The 27,783-nt window shown below is 36.8% G+C and overlaps 2 protein-coding genes across 2 annotated transcripts in view; one reads left to right on the top strand and one right to left on the bottom strand.

The window, feature by feature from the left end:
- Nucleotides 1-983: 983 nt before the first annotated feature.
- LOC139980817 (coatomer subunit beta-like) lies at nucleotides 984-18,535 on the top strand. The gene is made up of 26 exons (XM_071992805.1): nucleotides 984-1,152; nucleotides 2,380-2,505; nucleotides 2,907-3,025; nucleotides 3,256-3,366; nucleotides 3,866-4,035; nucleotides 4,484-4,598; nucleotides 5,019-5,111; nucleotides 5,556-5,693; nucleotides 5,837-5,956; nucleotides 6,250-6,357; nucleotides 6,896-6,973; nucleotides 7,357-7,425; nucleotides 7,627-7,772; nucleotides 8,404-8,552; nucleotides 9,139-9,244; nucleotides 9,439-9,559; nucleotides 9,765-9,836; nucleotides 10,303-10,458; nucleotides 10,759-10,851; nucleotides 11,208-11,297; nucleotides 12,285-12,429; nucleotides 13,154-13,273; nucleotides 13,827-13,972; nucleotides 14,294-14,383; nucleotides 15,047-15,202; nucleotides 15,657-18,535. The coding sequence occupies exons 2-26, from the start codon at nucleotides 2,412-2,414 to the stop codon at nucleotides 15,720-15,722; spliced, it is 2,871 nt and encodes a 956-aa protein (XP_071848906.1). The 5' UTR covers nucleotides 984-1,152; nucleotides 2,380-2,411; the 3' UTR covers nucleotides 15,723-18,535.
- The window catches only part of LOC139981113 (ras-related protein R-Ras2-like), a 42,598-nt gene continuing 30,721 nt past the window's right edge, over nucleotides 15,907-27,783 (bottom strand). The window contains exon 6 of the mRNA XM_071993330.1: nucleotides 15,907-27,667. Within this exon, the coding sequence (XP_071849431.1) occupies nucleotides 27,586-27,667 (82 nt within the window). The 3' untranslated portion in view covers nucleotides 15,907-27,585. The remainder of the gene's footprint in view (nucleotides 27,668-27,783) is intronic.

A 27,783-nucleotide genomic window follows, 5' to 3' on the forward strand; every position in this document is an offset into this window, starting at 1 on the left:
TCTAAAGCTTTCTGGTTTTATTAAGTATGGGTGTGATTGCCTTGGGTGACTTGTAAATGGTAGTAGAAATGTTTGTGATTATACTGTATGAAATATATTGTTCTTTAATTTGCTCGGCAACCTTGATCTACTGTTACTGTAATTTTTATACTTGTTTGTTGACTAATTTAAAAATAAAACAAATACTGTTAGCAAACTGCTTATCCACTAAAGAGCCTGAGTAAGAGACAGTGTAAAAGTAAGTGGGCCTGACTTGCAGTGGTGGGGATGGCAGCTAGAAGAATGTAGATACTGTTGTGTGTCTGTGGTGTATAAGTCAGTGGAGAGAGAGCCGTCTTTTATTAATTTAACTGAGCTCAATTGTCACAGATCCACAGTCAACACCATGACCCTGGTTGGAGAACACTTCAACCTTCCCAACCATACCATTAATGACATGTCCCTACAGGGGATTGAATCCTTAGGTAGCTGTCCTGACCTACTGTAGTACGACTCAGCAGAGAGAGACTGTGGATGCAACGACTTCGCACCATTCAACTTCATGGGCTCAACATTCATTAAGGAAGTGACTAACCTTTCTTCTGCTTCTCCATCTCCCCTTGTTCCCCCTTTGTCACCCTCTTCTCCTAGTTCTCTTCCACCCTTTTCTCTACACTTTCCTGTCCTCTCTTTGAGGAAAAATTAATTTGTCTATGTTTGAGCCCTGGCCCATTGCTGGCTAACTGACAATTTACACACAATATTAGAGGAAAATTCCTTGCTACAAGCAAGCAAGATTCGTTCTTTAACCACATGCAAGATATTGATATTGCTCAGTTCTTTACTTTTTAATTTTCCAGTTCATGAGTAGGGCTGCTATGTTTACTCTGCACATTCGTCATCATACTTTGGTAGCTGCATCTCAGAACCCTAGTCTAATGTCATAGCAGATTACAGAAGCGGGGTTTTGGCAAGTTGGTTTCTGATTCTCGATCCAATACATAAAAAAAAACGACTTGAGCAAGCCTTACTCCACGTCAACTAAAGCAATTGGTGCCAAAGATTCGGAATTTAATTGATATTCTATTCCAACAAGACCACTGCTCTCAATACTTTATCGAAATCACGCCCTTCAAAAGTATTAAATAAAAGACTGGCTGCAGTATTTTTTAGGTAAGTGGTGATTTAATTTGTCTTTGACAAGGCGTATTAGGCTGACGTACACAAAAGATAGCGTAACACTAACAGTAACAGCAGCACTAACACAACAGTTACACTACAGTAACACAGTTACAAGTAGGGAAACGTATGCCCGTATGAATTACTATGAATGATGTAGGCTAGGCCTAACTGTACCCGGCCTAACTTAATGTAGGCTCAAACTAACACTAGGTCCATAAGCCTAGCCTTGGGCGAATAAGGAAGACATTTCCATGTAAGGTATTGCTAGCCTAAAACATTAATTAACGAAGTAACATGTATACTGAACCATGCAAACTCAGAGATACAAGTAGGCCTACGGTAGGCTACAATCATAATGCGAACCACACAGACTAGCCTTGCTATAGTCTGTCTAGATGCCTGAGTTAGATTGCCAGCCATGATTGTGAGGCAGTAGCCTAACCTAGAGTAGACTAATGTCAGACTAGACCTCAGTCAAAGGTGGAAAAAATTTGGGACTAGGCCCCCTAATCTTATTATCTTATTTCTTTCACTTACCATTTACCATATCATTTGTTTAATCTTAATAAGAACTGTTTTTTTTTATGTACGCCTATTTATAAATATTTTATATTTATACTGGTTTAAAATAAATCGAAAATTAGTTAATCGGATTAACTAAACGACTGGAATCTTTGAAATGGCTTTTTGGAATCTTTGATATCGTTTTTAGATCTTAGTTCGGAGAGTATGTTTTGACATTTTAGGTATGTAAAAATATAAAAAAATCATTGACATGGACACATGGTGGGTGCAAGATGTGGCATTTAAGCTGGTCATTTGAATCATCAAAATCCTTCCTCCAGCTATTATTTATCTTAGAACTATAATTAGATCCCATTGTGAAAGCCGAGGAAGGGCACACTAAAACTTCAAACTCACAATCTGCCCATAATGTTGAATAAATTCCTCTCATGACTAACTTCCTCAGTGTGTTAGCAACATGCATCTATAACAATGGTTTAAACATATTTTGATTAAGGAAACCTGGATGAACTATTTGAAGTGTTTCCCCACAAACGGTTCCTATATGTGTTATAGTTCAGTGTTTTATAATTGATATTTGAGGTTAAAGTTTGAGGGTTATGTTTAAAATAAAGATTGCCCATTTTTTTGATGAAGACATCCTATCCTGATAGAAATATTTCAATCTGTAATTTGTGCATGATTCTTTTGCAGAACTTGGACTGATCATCAACATATTATTCAAGATGACAACTACCTCTGAACAACCATGTTATACTCTTATCAATATCTCCATGGACTCTGAGCCACCAAATGAGATGCAGTTAAAGAATGACATTGGTGAGCCTACTGTAGCAACATTTTGTCATCTATTAACATCTTGATAGTTATTTTATTAAATCTTTTTTGATAATTTAGAGGTTACAGAATAGTGCTGTTTGCAAGTGGAACAGACAAAAACAGACAATATTTACACTTATGATCATGAATATGTGGAATCCTTTTCCAGTTATAAGTACTTTGAAGGCTATTAAACTTAATATAAGCTAACAGAACTCTTTGGCAAATCTTTGTTTTGTATTCTAAAGAGACAGAAGTTTGAGAGTGGGTCAGCCTTGTTATGTTGTATGATGGATGCATGGCCTGCTCCATGATAAACTTCAGCTGTGCTGACTTTACATTCATCATTAGATAAATTTTTAACTTTTAAGACATGTAAATGTTTTACAAAATTTCAACAGAAAATGGGGACGCCAATGCAAAGAGGGAGGCACTTAAGAAACTGATGTACCTCATCTTGAATGGAGAGAAGATGCCAAGCCTGTTGATTTCTGTTATCAGATATCTCCTACCAATGAAGGTAATTAGCAAATCTTGCAGTCTTTATAAATTGCTCACATCCTACAGCTCTAAAAGAACTACAGTAGTAGAGATATAACTGTTCTATCCTTATGTTTCACTGCTAGCTAAATCTGATTCACAAACAAATATCTCTGATGAACAGATTGTTTGGTTTGACCACCACCAAAGATAAATTTCAGTATTAAACATTTCAGCTTCAAAATCATACTTTTGAATTTGATTTTTCAGGACCATGCTATCAAGAAGTTGCTGCTGATTTTCTGGGAAATTGTACCAAAGACACACCCAGATGGTAAACTACTCAGTGAGATGATTCTGGTCTGTGATAACTACAGAAGGGTGAGCATATATATACTTCAAGGATCATTTAATTAAAACTGACCAGAAGGGTGAGCATATATATACTTCAAGGATCATTTAATTAAAACTGACCAGAAGGGTGAGCATATATATACTTCAAGGATCATTTAATTAAAACTGACCAGAAGGGTGAGCATATATACTTCAAGGATCATTAATTAAAGCTGACCAAAAGGGTAACATATATACTTCAAGGATCATTTAATTAAAGCTGACCAGGGCAAAATATCACAGCTCAATTACCTTAATCAATCAAGATGATGAGTTTCAATTAAATGTACAGCTTAGTCCATGCTATCGATGTACCAGTGCTTTACCTTCATTATCTATGCTATCTTATAGTACAGTATGTCCATGGTACCAGTGCTTTCATTTTATTATCTGAGCTACCTGCAGCCTACTGCCTATATTTCTGCAAACTAACTTATAAGTTCTTTCATCAGGGCTCATTTTGATCTTTTGCTTGCTTCGTTATTAGGACTTACAACATCCCAACGAATTCATCCGTGGATCGACCCTCCGTTTTCTCTGCAAGTTGAAGCAGCCTGAATTACTGGAACCCCTGATGCCCTCTATCCGAGGATGCCTGGAGCACCGTCACAGCTATGTCAGACGAAATGCAGTCCTTGCTATATTCACTATCTACAAGTAAGGAGTTATGGTTGGATTTGAGAAGTCTACAGATGAATGCTACCTTGTGCATCCTTTCATTATGTTGTATCACATTTTCTTAGTCTCAGATAGCTACAGTAGTAGCCTGCAGTAGACTCCATCATGGCTTATAATAGCAAACATCACCTGTGAAAGATACTTGGCTGTAGTCATTTTGCTGGGTTGTTCATTCAGTGTCCTGGAGAAGAGACAGCACGAGCCGGGATAAGTTTACCTGGAAATAAGATAGCAAAATGCAATGCAAAATATTCCAATTGCTATACCAGCCCAAAGATGTATGCAGTGGTTTTGTAGGAACTGGATCGTAGTATTTTAGAAGAGACAAAATTCTACAAAATGGTTATATGACATTTAGGTTTAAGCAATGTGTTGATAAGGTAGTGGAAGGAACAATAACAATGTTATCTCCATTTTTGTATTTCAGGAACTTTGATTTTTTGATTCCTGATGCTCCTGAACTCATCCACAACTTCCTGGAGCAAGAAGGAGATGCCTCGTGTAAGAGGAATGCTTTCATGATGTTGATTCATGTTGACCAGGTATGACATGTTAACTTGTTCTGCATGATAAAGGACTGAATTCTGCTGGGGTGAGAATTCCAAACAATTGTAGCCATGGTTTCATAAGCTTGAGAAACCAAAATCTTGTATGTTAGAGATAGCAATGGACATAATTGGTGTGTCTTGTCTTATAATTGTGTATGTTATTATTAGTATAGATAAATATCTTTGAAAACACTCAGCAAGTGGCCATTTTAAATGTTGCGTGCAAAAATAAATGAGATATTTTTATATTAATAGATATTGATTAGGTCCATATATTTTCAGAGAGCTTGTGAGAAATAAATTGCTGCTGTGATCAGCTGGCACAGCATTGGCAGTATGTTTGGAAGAGTGTTTGGAGAGTGTTTTAAGGAGGTCTGTTGTTTTATTTCTGTGTATTTTATTCTTTGTTATCAGGAACGAGCTCTAGATTATCTGTCCACCTGCATTGACCAGATCAACACATTCAACGACATCCTTCAACTGGTCATCGTGGAACTGGTTTACAAGGTGAAGAAATATCTATTGGTAGTCGTAAGAATTGTTAAAACTTTATCAGAAGTCAGAGTCTTAGTGTAAGGGACAAGTATGAACAAGGGACAATAAGTATTGGAGACAAAAGGGACACTCAGGAATATTACAATCTTAATTATCTAAGGATTGAAACAGAACATACATCTTTATTTTTTCCGCTGTCTCCGTTACTCCATCTCAATAGCTTGTTATACTAGTTATACGAATACTGAAATAACTGCAACAGTGTCAAAAAGGTTTCCCATATTTTGCTAATAAATTATTTTCTTAGTTTCAAAGTTTGCCATTATTCATTTTCAAGATATCAATTCTCAATATAGAAACATTTTCAAGTTTGCAAATGTGTCTCATCATCTGTGCTCGCTAGCTTGTGTTTGTCTTTCAAAACCTTACCGAAAGTGATCGCCTGCTTTCTTTCAGGTCTGTCATACCAATCCATCTGAACGAGGGCGCTTCATCAGGTGCATCTACAACCTACTGCAGTCGTCCAGCGCTGCGGTCCGCTACGAAGCAGCCGGTACTCTCATCACACTGTCTAGCGCCCCCACAGCTGTGAAGGTAAAGTGTAGTGTATCCGACGTCTGCGAGTATTGTAGTTCAGATAGTTGTGTAACTCTCACTCTCACTTCATTAGTATCATGTGATAAGGAAACTTGCAATCATATTTTATCTTCTTGTTTTTCCGTCTCTTTCGTTCAAAGGCTGCTGCATCTTGCTACATCGACCTCATCATCAAGGAGAGTGACAATAATGTCAAGCTTATCGTTCTGGACAGACTCATCGCTCTCAGAGAGGATCCCAGACATGAGAAAGTCTTGCAGGTCTGTATCATTCTTGTTCTGTTAATAATTCATCTTTTTCTTCTGTTTTTGGTACAAATTAACAAACTGAGGAGAGCTGTCGGTTTATAATGTTCATCACAGGGAGAACAGAGGAAGTTAAGAACCTTTATAGAAAGAAAAAAAAAATCAATTTTTGGATCAAAGTATTTATGAACCTGTAAATGAAGTCATTTCAATACTTCCCCATTTCTCACAGGAAACCTTCATGATAGATTTTTCTGTCCTTTAATCTTTAGTAAATTTTGATGTGATTTTCCCCGCTTGTTTTTTAGGATCTGCTGATGGATATTCTGCGAGTCCTGTCTGCTCCAGACATCGAGGTCAGACGTAAGACTCTGGAGTTAGCTTTGGACCTTGTCACCTCAAGGAATGTAGGAGAGGTGAGCCTACCGTCAAGTTAAAGTGAAGCCTTAACCACACCTTCTCATTGCAAATGTACAATCATGAAACAGAAGGACATGATTTATCTGTTATCATAAAGTGAAATACTACAATTTGTTGTAAATTTGATAAGTATTATATCAGTTTGGTGCAAAACCACAACATTTTCAGTATTTTAGGATGAGCAGTACAAAATTAAAAAAATAAACAATATTTATGTGTTGAGCTGCTGTGCCTTTATTGTCACAATATGGCATGTGCCATGTCATTGTGTATCCCTTTGAAATTTGATTCAACATTCAAGTGAGAGTATGTAAACATTTTAGTTTAAAGATAAGCTTTAGCTTAGTTTAAGTTGTAGGTACCATGATGATTAGCTTGCTATCATCACATTGCTATTATAGCAGAAACATAACACTGAATTGGAAGTCATAGATTGTTGGTCAATAAGATGGATTTGTTGCACAGCTTAAAATAATTGTTCTAAGCTTGAGAAAGTTATTTTTCTAACCATTTTCTGTTTTTTTCTTTTTCCAGATGGTACTGGTTTTAAAGAAAGAAGTCAGTAAGACAGAGAGTGTGAGTGAGCATGAGGACACTGGGAAGTACAGACAGGTGAGAAAAATCATGAAAATAAACAAAATATAATAATATAAAATGAACCCAAATCAAAATATGACTGCTGGTATCATTTAAGAGGATTTGAAGTCACTTTGACGGGGTTTTTTGTTTATCCTTTGTTTTTTGGGTATTTTCCATCTTGGTATGGAAAGGATCAGCATTGTGCCACTTGTTCTTGACCTATGCCCCTCTCTAGCTATTTAAAATCCATACAATGTCATGAATATGCATATATTTCAGAATCACTTTTATACTAGAGAATGAATCGTAAAATAAACTATAACCGGTCCCGTTAGATGGTGATTGCTGTTTTTTTTTGCCGTTTGATATTCATGACCTTTAACACATGTATCTTTCTTTTTACTTCTGGTTCGCAGCTTCTCGTGCGAACCCTTCATTCCTGCAGTGTCAAATTCCCAGATGTGGCAGCTCAAGTCATCCCACTGGTAGGGTCGCAAGTTTTCTTTTGATAACTTTAAAAATTAATAATTTCATCAGTTATCATTGTGGTTGACTAAATTGAGCATTGTAACATCTAAATACCTCCCTGTTACAAGAGATCTTCTTTCAAGGATTAAAGTGTCCCTACCACCCCTAACGCTGTTCCCTATGACTAAATTATCATCCTTATTAATATCTCCTCACAGCTGATGGAGTTCCTGAGTGACACTAATGAACTCGCAGCTGCTGATGTTCTGGTCTTCGTCCGAGAGGCCATCCAGAGATTTGAGCAGTTGAAGCCTCTGATCATCTCCAAACTGCTGGAGGTCTTTCCTGCCATTAAGTCCATGGAGTGAGTCATCCTGTCACCCTCCCTATCTGTCAAGATTAATTGTCAGAAATTTCTAACAAGACTGCAAACTTTAGTCAAGCTTGAAACTTTGTTACAGTTTTGTAGTTTTAGATGCTTTAGATGAAGTGTTTTGATATATTGCAAACAAAAGTAATTTTCCATGTTTACACTGAGATGATGATGTGGTCCCATTGAAATGCATTTGGTGGCTGGCTGTTATGATGTAACATGTGGGAGTGTGAAAGGTATAATAATATTAATAATAAAGATACTTATTAATATAGTGCATTATACAAGAAACAAAATGAGTACAAATATACAGCAGGTATGCACAGGTGATGTGCTGGTCAGTGTTGACCAAATCAACTAATGGTCTTTACATACTGGTGCCTTCTGGGCATTAATGTAATTAGTAGCAAGGTTTGAAAAGTTACAGCAGTTACCTCCCTTGGGCATTCTGGCCCCCAACCCCCCCACCCCTCTCCCCACCCCTATTTTGTAGGTGTCTTCCTGTATTTATCCAGTATAAGTTATTGTACTGTACCCAGAAACGAATCATTTGCACACCTGATGTGATCATTCTCTGGTCCCCTTGCCTACGTTTATCTTCCTGATGACTTTCTTCTGCTAGGATTCACCGTGCTGCTCTGTGGATCCTCGGAGAATACTGCACCTCTGTGGAGGACATCCAGAGCCTGATGAATGAGATAAGGAACTCCCTCGGGGAGATACCAATCGTCGACGATGAGATGAAGAAAGCAGCTGGAGAAGACACAGAGGGTAAAATCACTTTTCTTTTTCATATCCAAGCAAACTGGTGTGATACTCTCCTAACCCCCCCCCCCCCACCCCTCCTTGCAATCATATTGTTATAAGTTTCTAACTTTGCTTAACTGAATTTTCCAAGAAAAATATGGTGTATTAAGTTGTTTAAGTCATGTGGTTGCTCTGCCAGTTGAAACACCCTAATGTTCTTATGTTAATATCAAGACTGAAATTTCCTATCAGTAGATGCTAGATAGATATTTTGTGTAAGAGATTAGAAAAGCCTTTTGCTTAAATATTTTCTTAATCACCAATCAAGGAGGTGACACTATCATATATATATTACTGCCTATGATCTCCCTGCCGTTCCACCTCCCTTTTGCATTCAGCTGTTCTTTTACCCTCTATTTAGCCTCTGAAGAAGATCCTGCTAGGATCGAAACGTCAGGCCAACTTACTTTTACACATACTTTTACCCTCTATGTAAGATCTGTTCATCACTAAAGCTAGAAAACAACCTTTTCAAGTTCATTCAATGTAAATTATGTATCACTTTTCTCTTCTTTTAAATCAATTCTTTAAACTCGACCTGTTTGCACAGAGGAGAGTGTAGCAGTGACAGGCCAGCGTTTGGTCACAGACATGGGTACCTATGCCACTCAGAGTGCTCTGAGCTCTGCACCTGCCAAGAAATCTGAAGAATCAAGGTTGGTACTAGTTATTTTGATGAAACCATTTAGGTTCGCCAGATGATATCTTATTACATCAACATTAATGGTTCCCATCTCTCCAGTTATTATGATGTGCTCTCTATAAACCGAAAGTTCTCTCAAAATTTGCTTGTTAAAACACATGAACGTTTTTTGTTACTTTAGTTCTTCTTTTGTTTCCTTTTGTTCAGACCTCCTCTGAGAGGATTCTTGATGGATGGTAATTTCTTCCTCGGATCTTGCCTCTCAACGGTACTCACCAAGCTGGCTCTCAGATACATCGCTCTGAGGAAGGACATCACAAAACAAAACGTGAGCACCTATGGATATGACTTTTACATAAACCTTACTTGTACAAGATTTTGATAATTTAAAAATTTATTAAATCTATTTCATAATTCATTTCAAATTTCATGAATGATGAAGCTATTCTCATTTGTTTCTTCCTATTACAAGTTATACATTTTGAGTTGTTTTTATGATGAATATAATTTCCTCTTTTTTTTTTTATTTACAGACATTTTTGGCAGAGTCTATGCTTATCATGAGTACAATCCTACATCTGGGTCGATCAGGCTTGGCAAAGAAGGTGAGAAAGGAAAAAAACAAATAAATATTGACAGGTTTAACTGGAGTAACTCCCACTGCCTATATCAATGTTATACAGTCCTGCAACAAGACCAATTCCCTCTTTCATCTTGTGTATAGCTGTGTAGAAAGTATGGATCAAGGTTGGAATTAGATGTAACAGCTTAGAGCAATGGAAATAGAAACAGATTGGCATGAAAGTATTAACTTGGTGATCTGCTCAGCTATTTCCATCTTTTTGGGGAAATATGTCCATAACATAATGGGTACCATGGCTATTGAATATCAGTATTGTTTGGTAGCTTCAATGAAGCAGAGTCTGTTCAGGAATAAATGCAGTATTCCAATTGGCTGTTAGTAGGACATGGCTAGTAGATAAGATATGCTTGTATAAATTGCAATTTTGAGAAGAAAACTGTTTTTTGTGCAATTTCATATTGCTAAGATTCTTCTTTGCTTTATTACAGAACATCACCAACGATGATTTAGATCGTATTGCTCTCTGCTTAAAAGTTCTGGCAGAGCGCCACCCTGTCATGAGCGAGATATTTGGTGAGAAGTGTCGCGGATCCTTAGATGCTATGTTGTTGGCTAAACAAGAGGAAACCAAAAACACAGAGAAGGTAAATGACAGACCAGCATGTTACTTAGGCTCTGCAATCTGATGAGATGTTCAACAAACAATCTGGAGCAATTTAGGCAGTGTATTAACAAAGAAGGGGGCCGCATGGGCCTGGGGGGGGGGAGGGCTGGTGGCTGGTCATTTGCAAATATTCATTCACATGATGAGAGCTTATTATGTGCAATTGGAAGAAATATATATCAAACATAATAAGTACTATGGCTTACATAAGGAATTCTCTTTCAAATCCATAAACAATTTCTGGTTTTTATTTTTTACTCAATTTGTTTTATTTTGCTAGGATGGCTTTGAGAAGAAAGTGGTCAAAGTTCAAGCAGATGACCCGATAAACTTCATGCAACTATTGGCCAAGGCTGATTCTGGAAACTCAGAGGTGAGTGAGCTTAGGAAGTAATTGAACTCTCTATTGACAAATATCTCCACTCCTAGTACTCAATGGATTCTACAAGCAGTTTGAAGTTTTCCACAAAGTTGTATTTCAACTTGATGACTTTAGCATCAAACTGACCAATAGAGCGAACAAGTTTGTTCAATATCATTATGATTATTGCCTGTATACTTATTAAATTGATGAAGAAATCGGCCTAAAATATAAGAACCCTATCATTTTGTTCCGTAAATTTTGTTTTGCTAAGTTTGCCAATTGTAATGTTTTGTTGGTTTTTACAACTGTTTTCTGCTTTAAATGTTTCAAGTTTACGGGATGTGTTTTGGGGTTTTCTCTTACAGGATCAACTTACTCTAAGTCTTACATTGGCTACGATGGGAACACCAGCAAAGAAGGACACCACTTCTCTTACACAGTCTAAGCTTAGTAAGGTAAGATCCCTTAATTGAGGAGGACCCCCCAGTTAATTTCTGTTAATTGCAACATATTAATATCTCATACCCATTTCAAGTAAAAGAATATGAAGCTGCTCTGGCCAGAATCAAATCTCATTGGGTGAGTGAGGAGCAGGCCCTGAGAGGTGGAAGTCCTTGTGGAGATAGGAGTTGGCCTGGGAGAGAGGGCCCAGGGGGAGAAGGCCTTGGTGAAAATGAGTAGGCCCTAGGGGGTGGAAGGCCTTTGGGAGATAGGAGTTGGCCTGGGTAGAGTGCCCAGGGAGAAGGGGGAGGTCTTGGTGAAAGAGGAGCAGGCCCTGGGGGGTGGAAGGCCTCAGGGAGATTGGAGTTGGCCTGGTGGAGAGGGCCCAGGGGGAAGGGGGAGGAAGCCTTGGTGAAAGAGGAGCAGGCCCTGGGGAATGGAAGGCCCTGGGGAGGTAGGAGTTGGCCTGGGGGAGAGGCCCAGGGGGAGAAGGCCTTGGTGAAAAATGAGCAGGCCCTGGGGGGTGGAAGGTCTTAGGGAGGTACTAGTTGGCCTGGGGGAGAGTCCTCAGCGGGAAGGGGAGAAGAAGCCTTTTGGGAGAGAGGATCATGCTCGGGGAAAAAGGCCTTAGGGAGGGAAATGGGCAGATCCAGGGAGAAAGACCTTTGGGAGAGAGACATCTTGTTTGCTGTGTCTTCTCATTTGTCAGTGTGGATTAGTGCAGTAACATGAAACAGTCAAGTACCGCTGATATGTGTGTGACTGGTCTGCATCCCTATCAAATAACCTGTGTAGAATGTAGCTATGCATTGCTGGACAAATTACCCTTTAACCTCCAAACACCTCTAACAAGCTTCACTAGGCTTTTGTAGAATCTGCAATTATGTATAATATACACACGTAGGTCTGTGTTCTGTGTTGATTTATTAAACTAATTGACTGTAATTAACATAATGTCCTAGTCTTTCTAGACTTTAATGTTTGATGAAATTGTTTTACAGGTGACCCAGTTGACTGGTTTCTCAGATCCGGTGTATGCTGAAGCCTACATCAACATCAACCAGTATGACATTGTCCTGGATGTGTTGATTGTAAACCAAACATCAGATGTACTTCAGAACTGTTCCTTGGAGTTAGCGACCTTAGGTGAGAGTTCAATCAACACGTATTGAATAAATTTAAAACCTTTTTTCATCTAAAACAATAAAATTGAGCAGTATCAACTTCTGTTTATGTTCATCAGGGAGTTTCTTTACAAATGTGGGCAAGAAATCTTGCTTAGTCGAGTTGATACATTCAGATAGGAAACAGTCAGAAGTATATCTCTTAAATAAGAGGTTTAGTGGTATATAGATAATGTTCCTTGGAGTTAGCGACCTTAGGTGAGAGTTCAATCAAAATGTATTGAATAAATTAAAAACCTTTTTTCATCTAATACAATAGAATTGAGCAGTATCAACTTCTGTTTATGTTCCCCAGGAAGTTCCTTAACAAATGTGGGCAAGAAATCTTGCTTAGTTTAGTTGATACATTCAGATATGAAACAGTCAGAAGTATAGCTCTTTAATAAGAGGTTTGCTGGTATATAGATAATGTTACAAAGGAGTGAGGCAATTGAAACCACTAAACTGCATCTTGGTTAAGAGATGGTTGAATCAAATCATTTTCTACTATGCAGTATGCACCAGTAATCATTGACATTCATGGCATGTATTTTAAACATATCTTATTACCAGTTTGATTTTCTTATATTTTATTGTTTGTTTATTGTTGTTTGTTTTTTGTTGCTTGTTTTTGTGTTGTTTTTTGTTATTGTTTAAGGAAGATTGTTGATTGTTGAATCGTTGTTTATTTCCCTTTGTTTATTTAGGTGATCTAAAGTTGGTTGAGAAACCACAGCCAATGACCCTAGCAGCTCATGACTTCTGTAACATCAAGGCAAACATTAAAGTGGCCTCTACTGAGAATGGAATCATCTTCGGCAACATTGGTAGGTCAAGAAAAGTGACCAGAAGTGGTTGAAGACTGACTGGTTAAATTAATGTCAGCGAATCAACTAGTAGTGTGTGTAGACAGACCCGTTAAATTAATGTCAGCAAGATCATACTTTATGAATACAGTCTGTGCTCTAGGGCACTGGATGGACAGTTCACTGTGGAGAAGAGGCTGTACAGCTGTAGACATGAAGGAATATCAGTCATCATGGAGTTGAAGTCAGGGCACTAGCAAGCAACGACTCCCATTGATGGACAATGGACAAGATTCCTAACAAACTTTAAGAGTTCCAAGGCAGTCACAGGAATGGATTTCAGGGAGCCAATAGTTTCCTTCTAAATACTTCCTTCTCATTGTCATTATAGAACTTAAGTAGTCTGACGGTAACATGAATTGTATAATTGAATCCTACCCTTAGGATATAGGAAAATGGTTTTATGCAGACATTTAAAAATTGTTACCAAGGCATTTCCTTTGTTTACTCAGAAAGAGGAATGATGGCTTCAACGTTTGTCCAATATATCTATGTCTGCTTGTTCAATCCACAGTTTACGATGTTTCCGGGGCAGTGAGTGATCGTAACGTGGTGGTACTCAATGACATACACATAGATATAATGGACTATATCGTACCAGCTGTCTGTACTGACGCAGAGTTCCGAACAATGTGGGCAGAGTTTGAGTGGGAGAACAAGGTAAAACATTGCTCGGTCAAAGTTCATTGTGGGACAGCTTTTTGGTGTCCATGTCTAGATTTTAGATGAATCTAGACAGTTTCTCTGTGGTTATGGTACCTTGAAGTAATAATTAGCATGAGAAGACTACAGTAATGTGTACAGGCACATCGGTTTCATTTTAGATGGCTTTTGTGAAGTTTTTTGCCCATGTGATTATCATCAGATGATACTTATTCAGTTGCATTATTGCATAAAATGTCTGCATCGTCTTTCTGCCATTTTGTTATATCTATCTGTTTATTGTCAATAATTTCTCTGTCTATTCCCATTGTTCTACAGGTGACTGTCAACACAAACATTGGAGATTTAAGAGAATACTTGAAGCATCTGTTGGGTTGTACTAACATGAGATGTCTGACCCCAGAGAAGGTAAGAATAGTAATATTAATATGTCATGCCTCAGTGTGATTTAATGCAATCATGTGGATAATTCTTATAAAAGGATAGTAATATTAGGATGTTATGCTGGACTGTAATTTAATGCAATCATGTGGATAATTCATATTAACGGATAGTAATATTAATATGTCATGCTGGAGTGTAATTTAATGCAAGCATGTGGATAATTCATATAAACAGATAGTAATATTACGATGTCCTGCCTGAGTGTAATTCAATGCAATCATGTGGATAATTCTGATAAACATTGCCCTGTACCATTGTAAGATCTATATCAGTTTTGTCATGCCTTATTTAAGATCTTCAGAAATTGACTGTAAGAATCTTATACAAAGTGTCTTCGCTCGTCTACAAAGTGTCTTCTTGCCACCAGCCATATCCCAAACACAAAGTTTTATGGAGAAAGAGCCTTCATCTCTGCTGCACCTCATCTCTGGAACAATCTACCATCTTCAATTCGCAATGCACCATCGGTTGACTGTTTTAAGCGTCTCTTAAAAACTCATTTATTCCAAAAATTTACAGTGATTTGACTTGCATATTTGTGTACTTGTTTAAGCGCTTTGAGGCCTTTGCATAAAGCGCTCTATAAATATTTGCTTATTATTATTATTATTATATCTTTGTTTGCAGGCCATCTCTGGTGAGTGTGGGTTCCTGGCTGCCAACCTGTATGCTCGTTCCATCTTTGGTGAAGATGCCCTCGCTAATGTCAGCATCGAGGTGCCTTCAGATTCCTCCCCTGGAACCCCAGTCTGTGGCCATGTCAGGATTAGGGCCAAGAGCCAGGTGAGATAAACAGATGATATTTGTAGTCAGCAACTTGAAAAGTATGCAGTTAAACTAAGTAATAACAACTTCCTAAGCAACAAGATACAATGCAGGGATGTTGGTGGTTGATAGGCAGGGGTATATTATTAGTAACTAGATAAAAGGTGATAAAGGATGAAGAGATCAGAAATGAGGTAATAGATATATAGATCAGTGGTGTGCTGCCGGCTGGGCCGGCGATGATCGTCGGTTAAATTTGTGAGACGTCTCTAAGGAAGTGGTGGTGGGGGAATATTTTCCAGCAACTGGAAATGTTGTGTGGATGTAAGAAAATCAAAACAGTTGGAATAAAGAAGCATGAATATGTATTAAATGTTGGAAAAATCTTCAACAAATTGTAACAAAAATGAAATCGTGGTTCAATGTGATCTTATTTCTTCAATGTGATCTTATTTCTTCGTTCAATTTTCAGGGAATGGCCTTGAGTCTCGGAGACAAAATAAACTTGTCACAGAAGAAGGACCAGGCGACCAACTAACTAGTCTCGGACAGATGCCCTGAGGCTTACATTTACATTTTGACAGAAGTATTCTTCTGTATAATAACTGTTCAGAAATGAGTAAAACATTTCTCCTAAATCTTACAAATTACTAATTTTTTCTGATTTTCACTAAGGTTGACAGAACATTCCTCATAAAGTAAATCTTCCTTTCTTTTCTCTCTTTTGGAGAGATTTTGTCATCATGAGTTTGAAATGTAACAAACGGAAGGATGATGGAAAACAATATTGAAAATTTAAATATTATAGAAATATAACCGAGGGTTACAGTTATAGCATTTATCAAAAAGACAAAAAGAGGGAAAAGCGCAGTTTTAAGTATCATTTGAATTCAAGACAGTATCTGATTGGCTAAAAACAAATGCACTTAAACTCTTCAACTACTACTGTGAAATGGCCAGGATTTAGTGAATTTTTTTACTTCCATTGTTGTTAGTATGTTATATCTAGTGCTGCATTTTGAGTAGAAATTTGTCACAAAATTAATTCTTTCAAGGAAAGAAGGCCCATGAAAGCGCATACATATTAGTTTAGTCCTGCAAAGAAAATACATGAAAGAAAATGAAAAGTTAAGCTTTTCATTATTTGTTTGTGTGGCACAACATTTTCTGTTCTGCATTTCACAGTAAATACCCTCAGTAAGTGAGTTTGTGTGGGAAGAGGGGGAAGGGAGGAGGGAGGGTGGCAGCATATATAACAAGAAATGGGAAACTACCTTGCATTGTCAACAGTCTTCTGCCAACTGAAATTATCTACTTGACTTGAATAATGATGCCAAGAACTTGTGGAATAACAAGTTGTGGTTATTTTCTTTGAGCCATTTCCTGAAGTATGAAGGCTACTGCTTGTAGGGTTGGGTAGGTGGATGATTCAAGGGGGGGTTGGTATATAATATCCACAATTTTTATAATGGAGGTTTCTTTCAGTTGGTGTTGTGTAATAGATTACAGACATGAATATTCATTAAGCAGTGACCTATCATGACGTTCATGTGATTCTGGATGTTTGCGTTGGTTGTGGTTTGATCAGTCATGCATGAGGAGAAATTCAGTACTGAGAGTGATAAGGAAACAGGAAGGGGAGGGGGATGGAGGTGAGGGAAGGCGGTTTCCACAATTTTGTTCTTATCTCTTTCAAAATAATAATTGGTTCTTATAGATATTAATGACTTCTACTCAAACGTATTTATCAAGATTCTGTTGAGTTTTAAGAAAGATGCAAATAACATCAATAAAGTTGATGCTTTAAAAACCAGTTGTCTGTCTTGAGGTATTCTTTGTTCATTTGTATTTGCTTCTCTGAGATTTCCAGCTAATTTGATTAATGTAGAAACTCGAAAATCAACGAAAAAAACGAAAATCAATGGAGGTGGGAAGACCCGACATACTATGGAGGGTGACAGACCAATGCCCGACTTGCTAGGGAGGTGGGGAACCATACCCCACCCCCCCCATATGGAGGTTGGGGACCCTTCTTGGATCAATTGCCCTCTTACTTTTAGTGATACTTTGGTAGGTTTGGTCAACTTGTTGACCAATGCAAGAAGCTTGTAAGCAAGGGTATTTCCTGTCAAACTTCAAGACAATCTCTATTCTTATCTTGTTAGAGTACTACACTTGTACTACACTGTTGTACTATACTGATGTACTACACTTGTACTACACTGTTGTGAGTGCTACACTGTATTCCCAAGTCCAACTTTTCTTTCCACATTTTGTTCTTCATTCAGATGGTATGACATTTGAAGAGATAAATAAAAACATCAAAGAGTTTACAATATCAATTACAAATATATTGATTACCAAAGGCATCTTCAATTAACAAGGAAGAAAATGTAAGTCACATGAATAATCATTAGGGTAGTTAATTTCCAAAATGTTTTGATAATTAAGTTTTATATATAATAAAAGTTTGCTTCTTGGAGTATACTTATATCTTCCCTTCCAACAAAACTTGCCAAGATAAATTTATGTCCTGAAGAATCTGGCAATCTTTCTTTTATTTTTTCAAGCTATTTCATTTGGAGAAAATTTTGAAAAAGCAAAATAGCTAAAAAACATAAGAGGAAATGAAAGCCACCCGAAAATTAAGCCAAAGCGGAGAGTTGCATGTGTTATAAAAAAAAAAAAAAAACATATTTCATGAGAAAGTGTTTGTATATATGTACATTTGATAGGCATACCTTCAGACATAAAAAGATATAGTGAGATAAAGGCAATTTAACCAGTGAAAAGACAGATTAGTAAAGCATGTAGTAGTTGTAGACAACATTATCTACCTTGACAATGAAATGCATCACCACTGAGTACACTTATTTTATAGCATCAAGAGTCAAACCTTTTCATACCGTGAGAAAAGTTACACTTTTAAAAAAATTGTATAAACTGAACTTAAACTATGTCCTTAACCTCTATCCCTCTGCTCTTACCTAGCTGTTGTTAAGCTGAGACAAATTTAATACAAAACCATCTAAAGAAATCGTCTTCATGAAGTGGTTGCATTTAATCAGAGGGTTATTGCACCAAATTCAAATTCATAGAAATAATTTTATTGTGTGTATGGAAGATGCCAATTTTTTTTGAGTTAAATAAGTAAAATCTGCTGTAAATTTATGCCAAATTAAGTTCACCTTATTAATGTAATGGAACCGGCTGTCAATGTTTTGAACTCTTTAAAACAGCCATTGGACCTAGCACATCTCAAAATCATCTCAAGTAGCCATCCAAACTGACCAGTCCTACTATTCATCAAGTCAATTCAGCTCTTGCTATGGATGGAATATTACAAGAGGCGGCTTAAAATACTAGTTGACTAATTATTATAGAGCCTGGAATTAAGAATGAAGAAATGTTACTTAGACACCAGTTGTCTTGTCTTTTGTAACTCTGAATTGAAGGCTTTAATTAATTAGACCCCTTCTTCCATTTGTTTTCAGTATTTCAGCACCCTCAGGTCAAACATTTATGATTCCATTGGCAGGAAAACTTTGGGCATTTTTCGTTGTTGTCAAGTTTTGAGCTACCAACAAGACAGTAAAATTTGTGTTAGTTTTTTATGATAAGACCAGACAGTCGTAAACCAGTCCTTAACCAGTTCCAGCTATCATGATAAGCAAAGATTGTCAATTCTAAGGTTAATAACCTTATATATGATATCTCTATCTAACTATCAACCTTGTTAATTTATACAACCATTTTTACTAAGCGACGAACTAGGCCTTAGTTTTCTGAATTTTTTTCTCCCATTATTTGTTTGCCAACTTTGGTATCAATGTTAAAAAAGCATTTATCAGTCACCAAAGATATACACAAAACTATTTGCTGCCCTCTGTTGACCAACAGTAATTGGCATTATTACACGGTATGGCATTCGAAGAGAATAAATTAAGACATTGAAATGTTTACAAAGTCAATTACAAATATATTGATTACCAAAGGCATCTTCATTTAACAAGGAAGAAAATTTAAGTCACATGTATATTCATTAGGGTAGTTAAGTTCCAAAATGATTTGATAATTAAGTTTTATATAATAAAAATTTGCTTCTTTGAGTATACTTATATCTTACCTACCAACTAAACTTGCCAAGATAATTATGTCCTGAAGAATATGGCAATCATTTTTCTTTCAAGCTATTTTCATTGGAGAAACTTTTGAAAAAGCAAAATAGCAATAATACAAAAGTAAAAAGGATCCACAAAGTTAGTAGGCAATTAGTTTATGATACATTAATGAAAATGTCTCTTGTTGGGCTCAATACAGCAATCCAAAATATCAACATTTAGTTAAAACCAATAAACAGTTTGCAATTTAATCGGACTCTTCAACGTCACTGCAAAGGGTATAATCTGAACTCTTTACTGATCACTGGACCAATCTGAACTCTCTACAGATCACTGAATCAATCTGAACTCTTTACAGATCAGTGAATCAATCTGAACTCTTAACAGATCACTGACTCAATCTGAACTCTATACAGATCACTGAATCAATCTGAACTCTTTACAGATCACTGAATCAATCTGAATTCTATACAGATCACTGAATCAATCTGAACTCTTTACAGATCACTGAATCAATAGGAACTCTATACAGATCACTGAATCAATCTGAACTCTATACAGATCACTGAAACAATCTGAACTCTTTACAGATCACTGAATCAATCTGAACTCTATACAGATCAGTGAATCAATCTGAACTCTTAACAGATCACTGACTCAATCTGAACTCTATACAGATCACTGAATCAATCTGAACTCTTTACAGATCACTGAATCAATCTGAATTCTATACAGATCAGTGAATCAATCTGAACTCTTTACAGATCACTGAATCAATAGGAACTCTATACAGATCACTGAATCAATCTGAACTCTATACAGATCATCAATCTGAACTCTCTACAGATCACTGAATCAATCTGAACTCTATACAGATCAGTGAATCAATCTGAACTCTTAACAGATCACTGACTCAATCTGAACTCTATACAGATCACTGAATCAATCTGAACTCTTTACAGATCACTGAATCAATCTGAATTCTATACAGATCACTGAATCAATCTGAACTCTTTACAGATCACTGAATCAATAGGAACTCTATACAGATCACTGAATCAATCTGAACTCTATACAGATCACTGAATCAATCTGAACTCTATACAGATCACTGAAACAATCTGAACTCTATACAGATCATCAATCTGAACTCTCTACAGATCACTGAATCAATCTGAACTCTATACAGATCACTGAATCAATAGGAACTCTATACAGATCACTGAATCAATCTGAACTCTATACAGATCACTGAATCAATCTGAACTCTATACAGATCACTGAAACAATCTGAACTCTATACAGATCATCAATCTGAACTCTCTACAGATCACTGAATCAATCTGAACTCTCTACAGATCACTGAATCAATCTGAACTCTCTACAGATCACTGACTGAATCAATCTGAACTCTATACAGATCACTGAATCAATCTGAACTCTATACAGATCACTGAATCAATCTGAACTCTATACAGATCACTGAATCAATAGGAACTCTATACAGATCACTGAATCAATCTGAACTCTATACAGATCACTGAAACAATCTGAACTCTATACAGATCATCAATCTGAACTCTCTACAGATCACTGAATCAATCTGAACTCTCTACAGATCACTGACTGAATCAATCTGAACTCTATACAGATCACTGACTGAATCAATCTGAACTCTATACAGATCACTGAATCAATCTGAACTCTTTACAGATCGCTGAATCAATATGAACTCTTAACACATCACTGACTGATTCAATCTGAACTCTATACAGATCACTGAATCAATCTGAACTCTATACAGATCACTGAATCAATCTGAACTCTATACAGATCACTGACTAGCTTTGTATATATATATCACTAATGAACAGCTCATGGTATGCTTATGCTCTGCAGTCATAGACTGCACCTGATCAAGTTTTCACGTAACTAGATAGAACCGATATGAAAGCGCCCTCTATATATTTTGGGTGTGGCTGGAGCACCCCATTGACTCCATGCAGTAGCTATCATACTCGACCTAGCTGCATGAAATATATTAAATATAACTTCCAGAAAGAGATCCAATTCATGAAAGTAAAGATCAATTATTTTAACTTTTATAAAATATGTGCCATTGTATTCATACTGTTATTACTATAAATAAAATGTAAAGATGTTTACTTCATATTATTGACATTAATATGTATATATAGTCATTTTATTAATAGTCATATTAATATTCATTAGTCACAGTAATATTCATAAGTCACATTAATATTTATATTTATGTCAATATTCATGAAGTTACTCTTCATGACAGAGTTGCATCTTTACCAGCTGGCTTTAATAATAAGTCATTTGTAAATCCATAATAATACTTAACACTTTCTTTGACTAAAAATAGAGCAACACCACGATACAATTTAATTTTTATATTTAAATATATGAAATACACAGTGAGTTTTCAAATATATGAGCAAGAAAACTGATAATGTTCTAAGGCGTGACCTATTCTCATGAAATGGTGAAAAAATGCTACATGTAAATGACAAAAGAAAAATATAATTCGGAAGACAAAAGTAACAAAGTATATAATGCATTAATAATAACAAAGCAATAACAATACAAACATAAGAAATATACTGTGACAATTTCAGACTAATGCACAAAGCCTTACACATTGAAAAAGAATCCAAAAAAATAACTATAATAATTCAATGAGTTGACCAAGAAAACTATGACCACCTCTACTTAATGTATATGATTCTTAGAATAACTCTGGATGAAATTTTAGATAATCACTTACAGTACATGCATAATAGGTAAAGAAACAACAGTTGTCTTATCCATAAGAAAACTACAAAACAACAAACTGATTAATATTATAACACATGTCTCCAAATTACTGACCAAGCAAAACTGGCACAAATCAGTAGTTATAAATTACTCTTGAAACAACAATGAAGTAACAAATAATATTCAAACCAATGCATACAACAAACTTTTCTCTAGAGCCAGATGTATGTTAGGGCTGACCTCTAACAAAATACAGTTTAGGGCTGACCTCTAACCAGATATAGGTCAGGGCCGAGTTCTAGTCAGATATAGCTTAGGGCTGAGTTCTAGTCAGATATAGCTTAGGGCTGAGCTCTAGCCAGATGTATATTAAGGCTGACCTCTAACAAGATATAATTTAGGGCTGACCTCTAACCAGATATAGGTCAGGGCTGACCTCTAACCAGGTATAGACTAGGGCTGACCTCTCACTAGGCATAGGCTAGGGCTGAGACCTAACCAGGTATAGGCTAGGGCTGGGACCTAACCAGGTATAAGCTGGGGGTGAGTTCTTACCAGGTATAAGCTACGACTGAACTCTTAGTTTGGGACTGGGCTCTAGCCAGATATAGCCTAGGGCTGAGCTTTTAGCAATTCTAGGATGGGGCTGAGCTCTTGCTTGATGTAGACTGGGCTTGATTTCTAGTTTGGGGTTGAGCTCAACCAGTCCTATTTAGGGGCTGAGCTCAACCACTTCTAGATTGGGAATGAGCTCAACCAATTTTAAATTAGGCTTGGCTCAACCAGTGCCAGGTCGTGGTTGATTTCTGTTACCATTTTGTTTAATACTTCAGCCCAGTACTGTAGTCAATGCATTCAATCCTAAGGGAACAATGCCACTGTCGAAACTCCATTTCTAGCCTATCGTTTCATTCCACTTTCCTTGCTCATTTCATTCTAAAACGAAATGCATTTAATTTTGTATCAGGTTGCATGTGTTACTTTGTGGCTTAATGTAATGTTTCTATACATTTGATAATACCACACATACTAAAAACAAAAACAATCAGATCTTCTTACCAACTGGATTGTTGACAAGATGAATTTACAATGTTTACTGGGCAGAGATGTCCACACTGGTACTTTTTTAAAGTTGTTCTTTTTAGTATCAAGTGTACTCCTCTTCTACAAGTTCTTCCTTGTAACTTAACCTTGATTTGTATTGTTTTAACAACCTACCAGGAAACTGGTATCCAATATCTTGTTTGTCTGTCATATTGATTGATATGGATTATCATCAAATCAAGCATTAAGCAACATCAATTATTTTCCAGTATCCAGCTTGACCTAAAGATAACCTAAGCTTAAGTCAAACAGACAGAACATATGTTAAGGCCCGGTCACACTACAGCGATATTTTATCGGAATACGGTCCGATTTTTCCGATTTTAGGCCGATGAGTGAGGTTTGTGGTGGTGAATGTAATGAATGCAGTGGAATATTCGAATACCTACTCCAAATCTGAGGGGTTCTGGAACAGACTACATTCTGAAGTGATGTCACATCGAAAAACGATAAAAATCGGAAGAGAAATCGGATAGCTATCCTATAAAAGGAAACGGAGTCAATAATCAAAAGTTAGGAGAGGGCTATTCCACATCGGAATGGCCTAACAGATAGCAAATCATGTCCTTTATCACTGTGGCTAGAAGACCCGAACGAAAAACTGGCTGTTTCGATTCCTCCGGGAAAATCGAATAGTATTCCGATAAAAAATCGGTATAGTGTGACCGGGCCTTTACTCTTGTTCTCAGTATTCATTATCTATTAGTCAACTAGTCTACATGGCCTGTATCCTCATTAACATCCTTATTATTATTATACAAAATTTCTATAGCCTTGCTATTTTAAAGCTGATTCACCACCAATCGATAATTTATACCAAATGGTATCACTTTCAGGTTTAATGAGAGTATTTTTCTCTAAAAGTAGTTTTAAAATATCTTTCATACATATTACAAGTTTGACTAAATACTCCAGTAATAAACAGTTCACTGTCTTGAAGTAAACAACAATTTTGGGGAAAAAATTGTTTCTGGCAGAAAGTGACCAAATCCACTTCAGTTAATTATCTAGAGGTAGCATCACTATTTTGCTAGACTGAAGCATCCCCACCCTCCCTCCCCCACTACTCTGGAATCACCAACACCACAAAACCCCCACCACCAAATTATGCCTGCTGCCACTATAAACTTTCATTAGGAATAATACAAATGTCCTGAGTTTAATCAGAAAGCCAAAAATGTTGCAAGTTTCATCAATTTAACATTGTTAGTCATCGTTTCTTCTCTCACCCCCCACCAGCCCCCCCCCCAACCACCCTCAACCTGGCTCCCAATGGTAATATGTCCAGTAATTGTCAGTCATATTCAATGTATCTGCAAGTAGGATATTGTTTTTTCTCCATATAATGTTCTTTTCTGAAATATCTCCTAATATAAACTGTCCATTAATTGTCAAAGTTTATCATTTGAAATGTAGCCTAAAACCTTCAGCAAAGTACAGTCCTTCATATAATTTTGCAATGTTAAGCAAATTTAGCACCATTTGGAAGCAATACAGGTGACCTTTGACATCATTATCATTCTTGTTCTACATAAGCACTCTCATACATATATATATGTCTTGGTGTACTATTTCTATTGGCAGTACATACTCTGTATGCTGCAAAGACAGACAATTTCAGAGGTAGGTTACGAAGGGTCAATTTCAGTTTACCTTAAAGAAAAGAGCAAAAACTTCCTGTTTATCAAAATGTTACATCAAAACTTGAGGATATTACCAATTTTATAGGTATCTAAATACAAGCCAGCGTTTCCATGGTAACTCTGGAAATAGATTGTGCAGTGTATAGAAACAGAGGTGTGATGTGATGGCTGGTAAGTGTCAACATTCAATATTACCAGAGCTCGCATATCACAGTGTAATGGAATATTAACAACTGGCAATTGTTATAACAGGGAGCTGCTACAGTATGCAGCTCACTGCATGGTTTTAGAAGATCTGTAAAAATAAAAATCTGTCTAAAGCAAGCATCAGAGAGTTGTAACCAAAGTAGAGACAGGTAAATAGATACTTTATGGAATTGTACAGAGGATGTACATCAAGATACCTGGGGTGGGTGGAACAAGGGTGGAGTGGGAAGTATGGAGTATGGAAGTCATTTTATCCAGAAACAAAACTGACTTTTCAATACCAATGTTCTTATCAAGTGGATAAAGATGTCGTTGGCGTTATAGGCAATCAAAGCTAGCATCTGTGAGGTGATTGGTTTTTTGCCATGGCCAGCTAAAACAAAACAGGTTTGTTTTTCAGGAGTGGTCCCCAGTTATCACATCTGAAATGTATTTCCAAATCGACAAAAGTCCAAAATGATCTAGAAGTGTGATTTTGATAGGCACCAACCCGATGTGAAGTTATGTGAAGTTTGTTACAAGGCTTCTTCATTTTGACTTTTCCTTACTCATACATGAACAGTAGCTTCTTAATATCATTATTGTACAACAATAGCCTACCATTCTGATTTATTGTTCTCAAAAGGCTGGTAAGCCATTTTCATCATTTCATACAGCTGTATCATGCAGGTATATATAGAATGTAAATATATTTTCCTTAAAAATGACGTATAGCTCCTCTCTCTGTTCTTTGCTTCCTATTGTAATGTCTTGTGTTGTCAATCTCGACTACACTGTATTCCCAATGATTACACAAAGACATCATGGACATGACACGCCCTGTGAGCTAGGGGCTAAAGTATGTGTTAACAGTGTACCGTCATAGATATGAGTTATTATACAAATAATGAATGGTGATGAGTGCAATAGTGAAAATATTTCATGAGTTGAAAGATGGAATGTTCCATTCAACGAGGCACAGCCGAGTTGAATGGAACAAATTACATCTTTCAACGAATTGGATTAGTTCATGCACAGTACAAGCAACATCTGTTTATGCTAGTGCAGAGAAGTGCCAATGGCTTAATTTTTTTTAATTTTTCTCTACTGGCATATAGCTAGTAAATAGCCTGATTATCAAGACCTGGCAATATATTGCATTCATTAAAATACTTTAATCTCTTTCACTTTTAATACAAGGGATGTCTTTAGTATTAGGACTTTGCAGACCTTTATAGGCTGCACATTAACACATCCTCATCTGATTCATATCAAAGAAACAGCCATTGGTACTCAATACTGTCTCTCCCAGCCATTGATACTCAATACTGTGTCTCTCAGCCATTGGTACTCAATACTGTCTCTCACAGCCATTGGTACTCAATACTGTTTCTCACAGCCATTGGTACTCAATACTGTGTCTCTCAGCCATTGGTACTCAATACTGTTTCTCACAGCCATTGGTACTCAATATTGTTTCTCACAGCCATTGGTACTCAATACCATTTCTCACAGCCATTGGTACTCAATACAGTTTCTCACAGCCATTGGTATTCAATACTGTTTCTCTCAGCCAGTTGTACTCAATACTGTCTCTCACAGCCATTGGTACTCAATACTGTTTCTCTCAGCCATTGGTACTCAATATTGTTTCTCACAGCCATTGGTACTCAATACTGTTTCTCTCAGCCATTGGTACTCAATATTGTTTCTCACAGCCATTGGTACTCAATACTGTTTCTCTCAGCCAGTTGTACTCAATACTGTTTCTCACAGCCATTGGTACTCAATACTGTTTCTCTCAGCCAGTTGTACTCAATACTGTTTCTCACAGCCATTGGTACTCAATACTGTTTCTCTCAGCCAGTTGTACTCAATACTGTTTCTCACAGCCATTGGTACTCAATACTGTTTCTCTCAGCCAGTTGTACTCAATACTGTTTCTCACAGCCATTGGTACTCAATACTGTTTCTCTCAGCCATTGGTACTCAATACTGTTTCTCACAGCCATTGGTACTCAATACTGTTTCTCTCAGCCAGTTGTACTCAATACTGTTTCTCACAGCCATTGGTACTCAATACTGTTTCTCTCAGCCAGTTGTACTCAATACTGTTTCTCTCAGCCATTGGTACTCAATATTGTTTCTCACAGCCATTGGTACTCAATATTGTTTCTCACAGCCATTGGTACTCAATACTGTTTCTCACGACACATTGCCTTTCACTAATATGCTCCATTGTCACTTTGTTGCAAGGAACATTTTTGATTCGCAATCACTTTTGATTCAGAGAGCATAGCTGAACCAGAGCTACATGTGCAACCCGTTTCTCTACTAGGTCAAAGGTCAAAGGTTTACTACACTGTGATCCTGATCAGATGGAATTAATAACAGGGATTTAATTTGCAGCTCTATCTTTGATTCAGATTTAGTTTTAACGGCCCCTTTCATATTCTCGAATCAGTCCCAGATCACAAACCCTCACAGCTTTCTGCTCAGCATCAATCACTTAGCTCTTAAATGCAATAAAAAAAAATTTAAAAGCCAAAATAAGCCAAAACTGTAGCTACAATAATACACAACAGCTAGAATTTTTAGAACCTTTGGTATTCTGTGCAATCGGAGGATTCTCCTCTTCTTGAAAAACTCTGTGAGGAAAAACAGAAAAAGAAAAGAATGTCAGAACAAGGTAAAGATTTTGCAACATGTATGAGACAAAATGCAGACAATAACAACATACATAACTGCATTTCCTGCTTAACAT

Source organism: Apostichopus japonicus, chromosome 1 (genome assembly GCF_037975245.1).
Source record: "Apostichopus japonicus isolate 1M-3 chromosome 1, ASM3797524v1, whole genome shotgun sequence".
In the NCBI taxonomy this organism is placed as follows: domain Eukaryota; kingdom Metazoa; phylum Echinodermata; class Holothuroidea; order Aspidochirotida; family Stichopodidae; genus Apostichopus; species Apostichopus japonicus.

Coding starts and splice junctions, on each gene's coding strand:
- LOC139980817 (XM_071992805.1), top strand. CDS start 2,412: ATGACAACTACCTCTGAACAACCATGTTATACTCTTATCAATATCTCC. Junction 9,245..9,438: donor AAGAAATCTGAAGAATCAAG/GTTGGTACTAGT, acceptor CCTTTTGTTCAG/ACCTCCTCTGAGAGGATTCT. Junction 10,459..10,758: donor AAACCAAAAACACAGAGAAG/GTAAATGACAGA, acceptor TTATTTTGCTAG/GATGGCTTTGAGAAGAAAGT.